The sequence below is a fragment of the Phodopus roborovskii genome, unplaced genomic scaffold (assembly GCF_943737965.1).
Source record: "Phodopus roborovskii unplaced genomic scaffold, PHOROB, whole genome shotgun sequence".
Classification (NCBI taxonomy): domain Eukaryota; kingdom Metazoa; phylum Chordata; class Mammalia; order Rodentia; family Cricetidae; genus Phodopus; species Phodopus roborovskii.
This window is the reverse complement of record NW_026126511.1, coordinates 36336378-36352045: the sequence shown is the minus strand read 5'-3', so window position 1 is coordinate 36352045 and position 15668 is coordinate 36336378. Positions and strand designations below refer to the sequence as shown.

The 15668-nt window shown below is 41.4% G+C and overlaps 1 protein-coding gene across 1 annotated transcript; it reads right to left on the bottom strand.

The window, feature by feature from the left end:
- Nucleotides 1-8458: 8458 nt before the first annotated feature.
- On the bottom strand, nt 8459-14475 carry Fam216b (family with sequence similarity 216 member B). Its single transcript, XM_051195773.1, is given in 5 exon segments — nt 8459-8702; nt 8704-8758; nt 10691-10811; nt 12407-12522; nt 14388-14475. Coding segments are annotated over 4 exon segments (423 nt in total). The 5' UTR covers nt 12506-12522; nt 14388-14475; the 3' UTR covers nt 8459-8554.
- Nucleotides 14476-15668: the final 1193 nt, after the last annotated feature.

Genomic DNA, 15668 nt, shown 5'->3' with positions numbered 1-15668 from the left:
CACTGTATTAGATATAAAGCTGTTGGCTTGTTACTAGCATTTCTTATTGGCTAGCTCTGACTTAAATATTAACCCATTTCTATCAATCTACATATTTCCACGTGGTCTATCTTACTGGAGAAAGGGTACGGACCTTTTTCTCCTCTTGGTCCTACATTTTGACTCTCTTCCTACCTTTCTTGGAATCCTCCTTATCTCCTAGCCCCTCCTATCTTGCTTTCCTATTGGCCAACAGTGCTTTATTCATTAACCAATAAGAGAAACATATTTACAGAATGACATCTCCCATCAAGGAACAATCTTTTTTATCCCAGTTCCCTCTCCCTCCCATTCTCCCATTCCCCCCTCCGACCCCCCAACCCATCCCTCTTCTGCTCCATAGAAAGGGTGAGGTCTTCTATGGTGGGGCATCGATGTCTGTCATATCGTTTGGGGAAGGCCCAGGCCCTCCTCCATGTGTCTCGGCTGAGAGAGTATCCCTCTATGTGGAATGGGCTCCCAAAGTCCATTCGTACACTAGGAATGAATACTAATCTATTATAAGAGGTCCCCTAGACTTCCCAGTCCTCCTAACTGACACCCACCCCATGTGCAGGGAATCTGGGTTTGTCCTATGCTGGTTTCCATAGCTTATTAATTTTAAACATATTATTTATAAGGGTATAAATAAAGAAAGCTAGACTTCTGAAATATCACTGACTTCTACTTTATTTTTTTTAACTAGCATTCAAAGCAGCCGCTTTCCTTACGGCATTTTGTTACATTCTAAGTTTCGGTAGACTGTTCCCCACCCAGCTCCCTCTGTCTCCCCTGTCCCCATCCCTGTTTATCCTTTCCATCTTCAACATTCTCCCCTTCTGTTCCATGTAATGTATGTTCTATTACCCTCACAAATTGTTTCATTAACCAGCCCCCATTTTCATGGTTCCCTTTCTGGTTTCCTGACCTCTACATACCCTCTCCCACATAAGTACCTGTAAATAAAAAAATAAAAGACAGGATTTGCATATGAGAGAACATATGTTACCTCACCTAATATTTTCTATTTCTACCCATTTTTCTTCAAGTTTCATTTCTCTTTATGGCTGAATGAAATTGTGTGTATGTACCACATTGTTCTTTATACACCCACCTGCTGAACATCCTTAACTTCTAATGCTATCAGTTAAATCATTTCCATTGTCTTCCCCTTCCTGGATTTAACTTTTTAAAGTTGTGTTGTCTTCCCTGTTTAAAGGCATTTTCTGTCAAGCCCAAGGACCAGACCTCAAACACTTCTACTCACATATGTTGTGGAAGAAGAGACCCAAGTCATACAAGTCATGCAATCTGTCTTCTGACCTCCACAGGCACACACACACACACACACACACACACACACACACACACAGAGAGAGAGAGAGAGAGAGAGAGAGAGAGAGAGAGAGAGAATCTTAAAACTTAAAGGAAGACCTTCCTTTCTCTAAATCTTTTATTTCTAGGTAGGACTTAGATGCTCTTTTCTAAGCTTTATGAAACAGGATGTTCTTCAAAGAGATCATGCTGCCACATCCCAGTGTTCAGCCCTGTATAGTGAGTTTGGTGCTTGCCCTGACCTATTTGAACTGTGGTTTTCAGTAGCCACAAAATTTCCCTTTTCTGACCTGACTGAGTCCATTGTCTAGCTGGCACACTATGATAGGTGTAACACAGAGAAAAACACACAAGCATCCTCCAGGGGTAGATGGAAATTGATTTCCAAAGCAGGGATTGATTACACTTCAGGCAATGCATTGATTTAGGTAGAAAAGCAGAGTCAATGAGGCTGGTAAAATGGTTTCTTCTATGTGGTTTCTTCTACAAGCACCGATGCAATTAGGAACTCATTTTAATTGAAAAGGGGCAGAACTCTTGGACATTTTCCTCTGGCCTTTATCACGAATAGGGATGAATACTGAAAACAAGACAAAAGTTCACTTAGAGGAAATGTATTGTGTAGTTAGTAATGCCAGCTCTAGGGGAAAGAAAACATTTTACTATATTCAGTGTTGTGCTGTAACATGCCTGAGCTTTTGAATCACAATAATAAATAGTTTATTCATATGGTGTATTGAAGGCTATCAGGGAGGTATTTCCCTAGCCTCTCCCTCAACTTCTCTTCCATCATAAAGCTTCTACCCCTCATTTGAAAAATCAGATTTATCAGGGAGAAAGTTATCTCTTCTGGGTTTAAACACATTACTATTTGAATCATAGCTTGAACGTAAAACGCTGCTGTCCTACTTCTCAGGTGTTAAATACCAGGGATGCTATCTCTATATTCTGATTAATTGAGCCTAGGAAGGACACAATAATTTGCATTTTAATGCTTCATCACTAAGTCTGGTATATGGATTAATATTCTGATAAATACCCTTCTAACTATGTATAGTACGCAGAAACAAGGCATTGATTATTAAATGGCTTCAGTCTACTTGGTACTACTTTCCCCCTACAATGTGTTGGGGTTTTAAAAGAAATTCAGGAGGGCCATGCAAGAATAGTGCCTGCAATCTAGAATGGCAGTCTTAAAAGACAGCTAACAGTCCAAGTAGACTGGGCCATCAGAAGTTAGCGAGTGCACTGGGTATGTGTGGCTAGCAGCGGGACACCGGTGATGTGCACCAGGAGTCAAACTGGTGTCCCTTTCGGGGCCATGTAAGAACAAAGCTTTCCTTTCCTTTTGCACCCCTGGGCATACCAGCCATCCCCCATCCCCCATAAACAGACACCCAATGAACCCTGCCTTCTAGCAGCCATACCCTTGGGAAATTCCCTACCTGTGTGTGGAATTTGGACATGGTGGCTTATTTCTAATGCATAAAACATCAACAGCAGGCATTATGGACTAGGTTATAAAGGGTCTTTCACTTCACACACTAAGGAAGTAAGTCGCCATTTTGAGTTACCTTATTTAGGTATCTGTGACTGGAAAGTGAAGACTGTCTCCAGCTAGTAAGAACCCAGGCTCTGGGGACACTAGATCTCAATGAACAAAACTCTGCCACAACCACCTGAGTGAGCTTGCCAGTGGGTCTTTACCTGGATGAATGTGTAGAGATCACAGCTTCATCATACACCTTGGTTGCAAGCCTTGTGCGGTGCAATCTTCACCAGAAGCACCAGCTAAGCTGTGGCCTTTTCTGTGCCCCCACAACAATGTGAGACAATAAAGAGTGCAGTTTTAAGCCACTGACTTTTGGAACGGTTTAGTAGGCAATGATAGATAACTACAGATCTGGGGGATGAGGAACCTGAAGAACAATGTAAACAAGGAAAGATGAGGCTGACACTGCCCCTTGGTTCCATCCCGGGACAGACAGTCCTTCCTGCAATGGCTGCTTCTGTCCACATTCCTCTGCTCACACCGAAGGGTTGCCTTCAGGGTGAACTGCCAAGCCTGGCTGTTTCTTCCATTAAATCTCCGTGACTATCAGCATCACCACCTCCTCCACTCTCGTGCCTGTCTTCTCTAAAACTTGCTGCTGACAAAATGGCCATCGCCAACAGTGGCGGTGTTTTATTTATTATTTATTTATTTATAAATGCAAGTTGCTGGGCAGCAGCAGTCATTAGAATAAAAAAATTAAACTATATAACATTTCTAGGATTCAAAATTGCACAGCCGCTTTGGAAAATGCCATGACAATTTCACATACATTGCAATGAAGTGCGGATATAACATATGAACCAGTTGTACTTCTAGTTTCCGAGACAAACTAACATTTAAGTGAGACTTACATTCACTATCTATAGTGCTTATGTTCAAAGAGTTCAAAACTAGAAACAATCCAAATATTCATTAACGGGTGAGGGAATGCTTGAATTGTGGTGTATCTATGCAATAAACATTATTCTGCAATGAAAAGGAACGAAGTACTGATATACGTAGCATGATGAATCCTAACAGAAGCATTACTCTAAGCAATAGAAGGCAAACAAAGTCCCACCTTTGTAAAATTCTAGAAAAGACCATACTACAGTGGTAATGGCTGTGCTATCCATCTGTCATAGTTTGAACTAGGAAACTGACTACAGAAAGACATGGGGGGAATTTAGAAAAATGTAAATGCCTTCAGTCATGATTGTGGTGGTGGATGTGTGGCTATACATCTGTGAAGATTCACTGAACTTAAACCGAGTTCATATGTAGCATTACATACGTAATATGTAGCACAATACACGTAGCATATATATTACAGAAAGAATTGAAGTGATTCAAAATCATGCCTTTTCCCATTAAAGTTGTTCAAGTCTGATAATTAAATGTAAGAACATAAAGCATTGGGACTGGGGAGATGGATCAGCAGTTAAAAGAACACACTGCTTTTCCAGAGGACTGGGAGTCAGTTCTCAGCATCCACGTGGCAGTTCACAACCATCTGTAACTGAAGTTCCAGGAGATCTGGGGACTTTCTGTGGCCTCCTTAAACACCAAGTACACATGCATTACACATTATACACGCAGGCAAAACACTTATACACATCAAACAAAATGCATATATGTTAAATGTTCCCATCAACACCGGAGGCAGATGGGAGAGCTATCGCTGACGTACCCTGCCCTCTATGAGCTGCAGCACTCAGAAGAGCGTCCAGTCCCTAACACCTCTCCTGGCTAACACAGTACAGCTGAGAGAACATGAAAGCAGGAGAACTGGCCCCGCCCCTTGCTCATGACTGCAAGGGGTGAACTAGCCAGGGCAATGCTGGAGAGCTCACCCTGGTGGCAAACACAGGGAGAGCTGGCGGGCTGACCAACACTGCAACCACCCAAGCTCAGAACCAGGGTTGGCCCACACCAACATCCACCCCATCTGTGATACCCTGGGGCACAAGGGTATTAGTTGAGGAATTAGTCCTGCAAACCCAGACCTTCAAGTTCTTCATGACACCGGGCAGCAACAGCAAGTCCAGCCTCGATGGATTCTTTGGGATGAACACCTACATGTAAACATATATGGATAAAGGGGTTTAATGCGTTATTCGATGTGTCACACTGCAGATTCCACGACAAGATACTTTCTTTTCTCTCCCTTTCTTCTCTTAAATTTTATTTTCTTTTATTTTTACAATGGGAGGGAGACGGCTGAGATTGGGAAACATGATGGATGCGGAGACATGATCTGAAAGGTACCAAGAATAAATAGAAAGAAATGTATATTTTAAAAAGGATATGCCATGCAGGGGTTAGAGACACATCAGTTGATACTGTGTATACTGTGAGCCAGCCAGGTAGCAGGCTGTATTATCCTGTTTTCTTCTTTGCTGTAATGTATTGTAATGAAATATCAGACTGGCAACATCATTAAAAATTATTATTTTTAAAGTTCACAGTTTTGGAGACTCCAATTCTAAGCAATATGGTGTGCATTCTGGTTCTAGAGAGGGACTCTAGCTGTACCACCTCATAGTAGCTGGCATCATGGAGAGAGAGACAGAGACAAAGAGAATGTCAAACAGAAGGTCATTGGACATTTGAGCATATTTAGGGATCAAGACATCAACACTTTCATTACAAAACAATTAGTGAATATGGTTTATTGGACATAAAGTTTTATTTGCACAGCCATACATTAAAGAATGTACACTTGTGTAAAAACACTTGAATATTTACAAAACGGCCACTCACCAAGAGGCACAAAGAAGTATCAGGGCTGCTATTGTGACTGCTGCTTTCTTGTGATAGCCTTTTCCTAAGAACTACCTGAGAGTGATGCCTCCCCCAACTCCCTATAAATCTGTGAGGCTCCACATCACAAGGGTCCTGTCCCATCTCCCCACATCAGCACACTGAAGATGAAACTCCCAACACAGAACCCATGCAGAACGTGCAAACGATATCTGAACCATAACACAGGAGCTCTCCAAACTATTTCCAGCAGAGACAAAAGGGTAAGTAAACCAGAGCTCCTGTCCCCTCAGCAGTTGTTTAAGATTTATATAGAGGGGAGAGCGGGAAACACAGTGTATCCCTGACTGTTTTATAAACAGGAGACCAGTGTTATCCAGCTTTATTATCACTTGAAATGTCTTTTTTTTTTTCTTCAGGTATTGATACGTGAATTCTTTTTTTTTTCTTCTTCTTCTTTTTATGATAATGCTTTTTATTTTAATTTGAAACAAGCTTGTTTCTCTCGCCCTCCCCTCCTCCCCTATTCCCCTCCCAACCCCCATCCCATCCCCTTTCTGCTCCCCAGGGAGGGTGAGGCCTTTCGTGGGGATCTTCAAAGTCTGTCATATCATTTGGAGCAGGGCCCAGGCCCTCCCCCATGTGTCTAGGCTGAGAGAGCATCCCTCCATGTGGAATGGGCTCCCAAAGTCCATTAGTACACTAGGAATAAATACTGATTCACTACCAGAGGCCCCACAGACTGTCCAGTCCTCCTAACTGACACCCACATTCAGGGAATCTGGGTCGGGTCCTTCCTATGCTGGTTTCCCAGCTATCAGACTGGAGTCCATGAGCTCCCCCTTGTTCAGGTCAGCTGTTTCTTTGGGTTTCTCCAGCCTCAGGTGCTAGCAATTTTAGGTAGAATGGTTTGTTTCTCCCATGTTGATGGTAATCATGGGGAACCCCAGTAATGTGGTCTCCAACTGCTCAAAGCAGTAGGGTCACCTAAAATCTTCGCGTGTCCTTTCCTTCTCCTTGATTATCTTTCCCAGGGTCCTTGTCTTGTCAGTGAGCATTTTCATTCTAAGCTTCCTAACCCACTACAGCTATGCCAGCTTCAAGTGTGAGGCTCTAGCTGTAGGGAGCAGTATCTTCTCAGAAGGGGAAACCAGCAAGAAGGGCTCCTGCACCAGCGTATGTCTATTAAACCCATTTGTCTTCTTATGGGCCCATGACATTCACCTGCCCAATGCTGGTTGGAAACAAATGCTCCTGAGATTTTTTTTTTTTTTTTTTTTTTTTTTTTTTTTTTTTGGTTCAGGGTTGTAGCGTTGCAGCATGGATGGACCCTCTGTGCTTGTTATTCTTGTTATTTTGTACCATGAGCTAACGCTTGCTCAGCAGGCACCTAGGCCAAGGGAGTCACAAAAGCCCAGGACACATTTCATGTTAGCAGTTCACAAAGATAAAAGGCTTGAGGTGGATATGGGAGGTTAATGTCGACTGTCTAGGCAGCCACCACCCTCCATCTTTGTAAGGGTTTCCTCACAGTTCACTCCATCTCTATGGGACCCCTAATTTAACAGTGTAATCTACACAGAGTTCTTGAATCAGCGGCGGGGCGGTCAAGAAGCTTTTTCATGATTAGGTAAACAGGCCCTTAGTTGAAGATGGACAATACAAGCCACAGCACTATAGTCTCCATCTGGTCAAAGGTTGTTCCTGCTTTCCTAAGACTTCCTGACAGATGGGTGGGACAACCATGCCCCTCTCTTCACCCAAAGAAAAGCCAGGTAGAATCATAGACTTCACAGTGAGGCTCTTTAGAGCACTTTGACTACTTTCATATCTTCTATGTTAATGGCTGCAGAGAAATTATCAATGAGGGGATTTGGGGTTTTGTTATTTTTGGTTTTGGCTGGAAAGGGGGTGTGGTAGTATTGTCACATCTTCTTTTCATGTTCCATCTCTCCTGTATATTAAGTTCCATCGCAAATACTTCTTATGTGGTGACAGAAATTGACTGACATGAATGACATCTAAAAAAATAAAAATGAGGAAGTGGGGCTTTTTAATTTGACTGCGTAGGATCACTAAATTTGACACACATGGGAGAATAATTGGGAAGAAAGTCACCATTAAACATAACCAATATGACCCCGTGCCATTTGCAGAGAAACCTGACTGGCTATTTCACAGCATGTGCTCATTTACATGGTCTTGTATGAGTTCTTAAGATCTTCAAAGACAAGACTTGAGATTGATTCTTTGGGGGCTATTTTCTGTTCTGTGGAGAGTGTTTGTTACTGCCAGGGGCAGGTATGTGCATGAATTGTCTTACCCATGTCAAGGCCAATTACAGCAGCGTAGAATCAGCTTGGCAGTAGCAGACTGATAAGCACAAATTTCAAAATGACACAAATGAGATCGAGTCAGGCTAGAACCAGAAACGGCAGGGCCACAGGGAATATTAATGCCTGCTGGGGATGAGGGGAGGAAACGGCATGTGGCACTTGTCACTAGCACTGTGACTCCAGAATCCTCCACAATCCGTTTGTGTGGGTTTGTATATCTTCAGATGTGTAATGGGCAGCTTGCAGGCAGCTGTCACCCAGGGTTAGGGGTCCAGGCACTTGTGCCCTTCTACTCTCCTCTGACTTCCCTCAGACACTGGAAGTCAAAAACAGCTTTTACTTTGAAAGCTTTGAAAAGTCCCCTTATTTTACAGCTTATACGTGGTAAAACTTGCTTATTATCTGCTCCATAACTTCCGAATCTTCCAACTTCTTGGCAACATTTATGTGAAGATGGGGTTGTGTGTAGGTCTAGAGCTTATATTAGTATTCTTTTATTCATTGTCAAACAACAAACACATCCTAACACTCACAGGGGTGCTAGGAACACACAGATGAGCTGCCTATTTTAGAGATTATGCAGTCTTGGGTCTTGATGCTCAGTGTGCTGTGCTGGGGCCCTTGGGTCCAAGGCTACACTCTGGTTTTGCTGGTCGGCATTTCTTTGTGTGGCTGAAGAGTTTCGGGGAATGGCCCTTTGAGGCACTATCTTGACTTGTTGAATGTTTAAGTAGAGCAGCACAAGACACAGCCTCCTGCTGAGTGATATAGCCTGGGGAAAGAAAAAAGAGAAATTTCAAAGTCAGTATTTTTCTTTCAAGGGTTTTTTTTTTTTAAATGAATGTTTTGCCTAAATGTGTGTTATGTGTTTCACATGTGTGCCTGCTATTCCCAGAAGCCAGAAGAGAGTGACAGACCTCCTAGAGCTGAAGTTGCAGGTGGTCCTTATTAGCCAATTGGATGGGAACTGAACCTAGGTCTTTTACAAGAACAGCAAGTGCTCTTAACCACTGAACCATCTCTTCAACTCAACAATTTTATAGAACAAAAGTATTCACAGAGATGAACAGAGGTTCTACTTCTGTGATTAGCATGCCCTAGTTATACTCTTTGAGGACAGGGGTGTTTGTTTCTTAGTTTGTACTTTTCTTCAATATACATGAAGATTAATCTTCATTGTCAACCTGAATGACCTTGATAACCTAAAGATTGTTGAAGCACACATTGTGGGTAAGTCTGTGAAGATTTTTCTAGAGAAGATTAACTGGGAGGAGCCTCATCCTGTATGTGGGTGAGTACCCACATTGTCTGTTCTATTCTTCCTGGTTACCAGGATGTGAAAAGCTGTCCTGTATCACTGCTTCCCTGGCATGATGGAATGACACCTCTAGAAACCATGAGCCAAAATAAGTCCTTCCTAATCAGAGTGGTTTCTGTAAGATATTCTGTCATATGAATGCTAAGGGCTAAGAAACATAAGTTACTATAGTCATCAACTAGCATGTCAAGATGTTTGGAAAGATACTTATTATGTAACTTATCTTAATTATCAAAACTTTCTTCAGTCCAGAGAAAGATAATATCTGCTTAAAAAAATAAATATAATTTCTTTCAGTGTTTTTGAAGTATAGTCTTTGCTGTACCCACTCAATTCTCTGAATCCATGTGCTTAAAATATTCTCATTATAATTCAGAACTCTACTCTCTTCAAAGACCTTCTGAAGTAGAAGTCCAGGGAGAAAACATCGAAACTGCATTTTATTTATTAGATTTTTGTGAACATTACTAAATGCCTCTGCAGCTAAGTTTATTGGCTTCTGTGGCATTTGGCTTTGAAAGCAAAGCCACCAGATGGTGCGTCCACCTATTGCAGACAATCTTCAGTAATCACCAAACCCCAGATCCTTGTTTACTGGTTTTATGACCCTGGTAAAGTTATTTAACTCCTCTGGGTTTCGGTTTTCTATCTGAGTTGGGAGGACTGTGCCACAGAGGAGGCTGCGCAATGAGAGACACTAATGTAAGATAAAGGAATTAGTAGCAATGAGGCCTTCCAGCAGGTTGATGCTCATGATGTGTTCGTGTCTTTTGAAACTATGGTTTCGTCTGTGCTTTGTAAAATCTGAGTGGATGTGGTAGAAAGGGAGAAAGAGCAAAGTATGAGCAGATGGAAGCCATGTCTCTGGGAAGTCACCTCTTGACTGAAGTCCTCATTGACAGTGGCTGGCTGAATGAATTACATAATTTGTGAGGGATTCTGGTTCTGTAACTATATTGTACATAATGCTTGTGGCAGGATATATGGGCTATGCCAAGTGCTCAAACGTGTAGTTACTATTGTTGGGAGTAAACTATCTTTAATCTTACATAAACAGTAAGGAGGGGAGTCATTGCTTGAGCTTGTGTTGGCTTTCCAAATCCAGTGTATTGATCTATTAGATGAAGTTCATATAAATCTCAGAGAGTTGTTAACATTTTATAAGAATCCATACTCTAATTTCTTTAAACCCTCTTAATTCACCTATAAAACTTCACTGTCTATTGAAGGGATAATCATTTTTTAACTTGGCTAGCCAACCATGTTGAAAAAATAGGTCGGTAGAGGCCATTCTTCTTGAATTATTTATCTGGAGATGTGACTTCTGGCTGTAATGAATAAGTAGCTTGCTGATATGCCTGGTTCTGGTAAGGTAGTTAAACTCACCCAACTGCTGCTGGAACCCAAGGCTGTGAATGTAGTGGCTCTGCAGAGCCTTCCACTGTGGCCTGGAGTCATAAATCCTCATGATGCTGTAGAAATAGCGCCGCTGCCCTTGATTTAGGTCCTATGAGAACAAAGAGGTGACTCTGATAAGCCCCTATGCAATGAAAAGTGTGACATGTTCAAAACTAGTATCCACAGGAATAAGATGCTTCTCTTAGGGTGTCACAGATTTTTAAGGCATACAGGACATGAATAATCAGGAAATTTCTCTTCACCATCTGTGTAAACAATCTTCTCCTTGTTTGGATGATGATGAAAACAGGGAAGAAAAAGGTTTTAGGTTCTGTAAATCATAATTTTATGCCGGGGGAGTTATAAACGCTTCCAGGATATTAGGAGAAAAATAGGCTGCGGGAATCTACACAGTGCCTGACAGATGAAGGCTTCCAGATAGCTGAGATGTTCAGTGGAAAGTTCACAGTAAGGAACTGAGATAGATGATCAATTGGGCAATGTGCTAAGAGATCAACCTTGGCGGTAAAGAGGACTATGGAAACAGAGGAATCAGTCATGATGGTACACACAAGCACTTAGGAGGCAGGGATCAAAGGAGCACTTCAGGTTCCAGACCAGCCTTGTCTATCAGCAAGGTCCATGCCGGCAGGGCTACATAGGGGCATCCTGTTTCAAAGAGAAAGATAAGGAGGGGGCAGCAGAAAGATCAGAAGTTCAAAGTCATCCTTATGAGACCCTGTCTCAAAAGTAAGTGGGGACACTGTGACAATGGCATCAACATTCTAGAAAGTCAAGTTAAAGTAAGTGTGTACTGGATACAAAAATACCCAAAAGACAGAAATTTCAAAGCCAGTTGAAAACCACGTGGAGAAACTGCCCTTACACTATTACATATAAACATAGGTTAAGGCAACTTATTTCTTAGACATTTTGTGAGAGACTGAAATCTGAAAGCTGTGGGACAAATTGTTTTTAAGTCTAGAGCCTTTATATTTGATATTGAAAGTAAACCCAGAGTAAAAGCAGCAAGGCCAAGAGCCTCACAATATAAAGCGTCAATTCACTCTCAGTTTCTGTATTATGTATGCTTAGGGATAATACATTTGAAGAAGAGAAGGGATTTCATTCCTGAATAACTAATTACGCCTTTCACATGATTACAGACAAGATAATAGGACAATTGCTAGCCCACTCCAATAGCAAAGCTCCCCAGTACAATGGAAATTTCCCTTACATCAGATAAAAATCTTGAAAATTATAGTTTTTATTTTATCACCTGTGTAAAACTTTAAGCATCCTAAATGAGAAGTCAGTAGAAGGTTACTTTTCTCACATTCTTATATTGTCCCCTATCTTTCTTGGAAGAGATGGAAGAAAAATGAACTTGTTATAAAAAGTTCTACGTGAGTGGCTATAATTAGCTTGGTGGGAAAGAAGCTAACTGCTCAAGCAGGAAGCCACTATGTTGATGCTGCCAATTAAGTGAGTGCCCATGGTGTTGGGTCAACCATGCAAGGAGAAGACCACTTCTCAGACTCTGGCCAATGTGGGTGTTTAAGGTTGGCCTATTCCAAAATTACTTCTTCAGCAGGCACTTACTGTGGGTCAAACAGCAGCCACCTCCCACACACACAGTAGAAAAATTTCTCAACCCTCCAAAGAAACAAGAAAAGCCCTTCCTTCTTCAACAAGATGTCGCACCTTCAGTAATGTATTGTCAGCAGCAGAGGCAGGGACTTGAATGCGAGGTATTTGTGGAACATTCTGGAGCTTGTACTGCCTTTTCAAGTTTCTCCCCATTTTTGTTTGTCTTGTACCTCCAAGGAATAACAAACACAGATCAGTTTTTATTTTGTTTAACCAGCTTTGGGGATGGAACTAAGACAGTAAGCAAATAAGTAAATCATTTTTTATTTCCCAAAGAAGAATATTTTCTTTTGTTTCCAAGTAGTAGATGTCATTAGTCTACTAGTTCCCTGTCCTTTCCTATCCTCGCTCCTTGTTATGGAAGGAATCATCCAGGACCCTTGTCTTCCTGCTTCACTTGTCCAGAGCGGGTATCTTGTAGAAGTATTCCAGTCTATAGAAGTTACTTCTTTACAATCTTCAATGGTGCTATAATCTCATCTGGCTCTAAAAGTAATGTCTATGTCTTTGGGAGTTTTGGGAAAAAAATAAAATTGGAGAAGAAAATAAGATTATCCGTCCTTAAATATTGTTGGCATTTGATTAGTTTCCATTTATTTATTTATTTAGTAAATAAATACTGTATTCGATTTTAGGAAAAGGTGATCATGATATAGATATGTTATGAACCTTCCTAGGTCATCAAATGTTCCCTAAAATACAACTGCTATCAAACACAAAATGTATCTGTTTCTTGCGTATTTACATTTGTGGTTTTATACTACTATGTTACAAAATAAACTATAACTCCATCATGTTTCTGTCCCCTGCTTGACAAAGGACAGAACGAAGGACTTCCCTGCAGTGACAACCTCTCCTTTCTCAGTGCATTGGGGTTTAGAATCTAAGGTTTATCCAACAAGGAAAACCGAACAGTTGGAGAAGACAGGGTGTATTGGTTAGGGTTGCAGAGGCAAATAGAAACCATGAGCATTTTCCTCTCTGCTCATTCCTCAACAGATGAAAGAAATAAAGAACACAACAAATCAAGTATAGACCCTTTACATATGGCAGACCATTATCAGTACCTCTATCACTGGCTAACTAGAGAAGAGAACCTGGAATAGTGACCACACAGCTTTAGAACCAAGAGATCTGAGTTCTTTCCCTTGGTAGCCTCCCTCCCATCATCTTCATGATGGTAGTCATAATGGCGCATCGTTGTTTCTTTGATTCACTGAGGTCATGAACATAGAGCTCTCAGTTTGTGCCTGGGTCTCCTCTTTCCACCTTCCCCTAGTGAACACTCATGCACTGGTGCATCACACATACATTCTCAAAAATACTTCAATAACCAGGTGTAGTGGTACACACCTTTAATCCCAGCCCTTGGGAGGCAGAGGCAAACAGGTCTCTGTGAGTTTCAGGTCAGGCTGGGTTTTCCGTAGAGAATTCCAGGACTATATAGAGAGACTCTGCTTCAAAACAACAAAGATCTCAATACATATGGGAATCCCGATTGGCTCAGATATGAGATCTAGCCATGGGGATATTCTATAGCTAAAATTTATTATAGAAACCCCAGTCAGAATCTCTTTGTGTTCTGTTTCCATGATAAAAGCTCATAAATGAAACTATGAATATTTTATTTAGCACTGTTTTTCTCTAGTGAGCACCCGGGGATCTGTCCTAATTAAGGCATACTCTTTGCATATTCTCTCTGATTGAAACCTCCACTCTTTCCTGCACTCAAGTCATTTCAATATCCCTCCTCCCATTTTCCAGGTCTGCAGAGCAAAGAATAGATATTCTCCAAAGCTACAATGAATCTTTCTGTCTTCAAATAGTGCAAGGAAATGACTGATAGTGTTTCTTGTGACAATGGCTCATGTATGCATCTTCTTGGGCTATTGCTGAAGAAATCCATCTTATCCTTTCAAGTGGTGTCTACACAGGAGAAAGTTGGATAAAATGACTGGTGAATGCATGGAGAAAACAACCTACAAATTAAATGAAATCTGAAACCAAAAGACAGATTTGCTTAAAAGGAACTTACCTTATATTGAAGTTCCCTGTTTTAAGTGCTATCATCCATACCCAAGGCAATTTTCTTGCAGTGGTCTCTAGTCATACAGCAGTAGCAGAAACTCAGTATGTTGATAAACTAATATCCAAGCAACACCAGGAGATGAAACAAAGAACTGTGGAAACTTGGCTGCATGCTTTCCTGTTTCTGGGTGAGGGTTGTGTTGCTGTTGTTGTTCCAATGAAGGCTCAACTTTTAAACCTGTGATGTCTGCATTGTATGCAGGCATAGCAGAAAAATTAATGGAGATAGATACTAAGGATTAAAGGTAAAGAGATTAATTAATGAAATGGGCCACTCTGTGCATGCTCCCCGAATTTGGAGTAAAAAAAAAATCCATTCCCTTTGCTGAGAATGGCATGAATTTAACTCTGATAACCTGTGGGATCAAATCATAATCCAAGACAGTGCACTTTATTTTTCTTGGGGGAGTAAGGTATTCTCTATACTCATGTTCATTAGAAGTGACATAAGTGGCAAAAGATATTGCCCACACTAAGCTACCTTTCTCTGTGATGGCATTATCATTTCTCAAGAATCCTTTTTTGGGGACTATGTGAGGGTGTGCTAAAATGGGAGATTAGAAGCAGTTTCTATGTGATGCCAGGATTGAGCAAAGTCAGATGAAAAAGGGAGGGATGTTCCACAAAGAGAGAAAAAAATAGAAAGGCATGAGAAAGTACAAAGGAATTCAGAGACAGCTGAATAGCCTGGAGAAACACAAGGGCTAAGCATCAAAAAGCGAGGAGTCAATCCATCAGGCTCTCCAGTGGAAGAAAGAGAGCCAAAGACATATCCATAATGTAAGCCAGGCAAGCATGGGGCTGGTGAGAGGGCTCACTGGATAAAGATGCTTGCTGCTAAGTCTGACCACCTGTGTTTGATACTCAGGCCCACACTACAGAGAACTAACTTTCAGACGTTTTTCTCCTAACCTACACACACACACACACACACACACACACACACGTTCATGTACATACCTCTCCATACATGTATGAAGACAGTCAGTCCTACACACAGAACAAGTTTACAGTTCTCACAAGTCCTAAATCTACGTGGGGATTTGGCATGACAGACTTGTGTGCCATGGGTCAGAAGTCCATTGTGGCACTCTCCGCACTCTGGGGCTATTCCCAAACCATCAGGATAGGGGTCATATTGCTTAAGACTGAGCAACTAAGGAGGCCTAAACACATTCAGGTGACTGCATGAGTCAATGATGGATCCTGTGAGAACTTTATACAGATA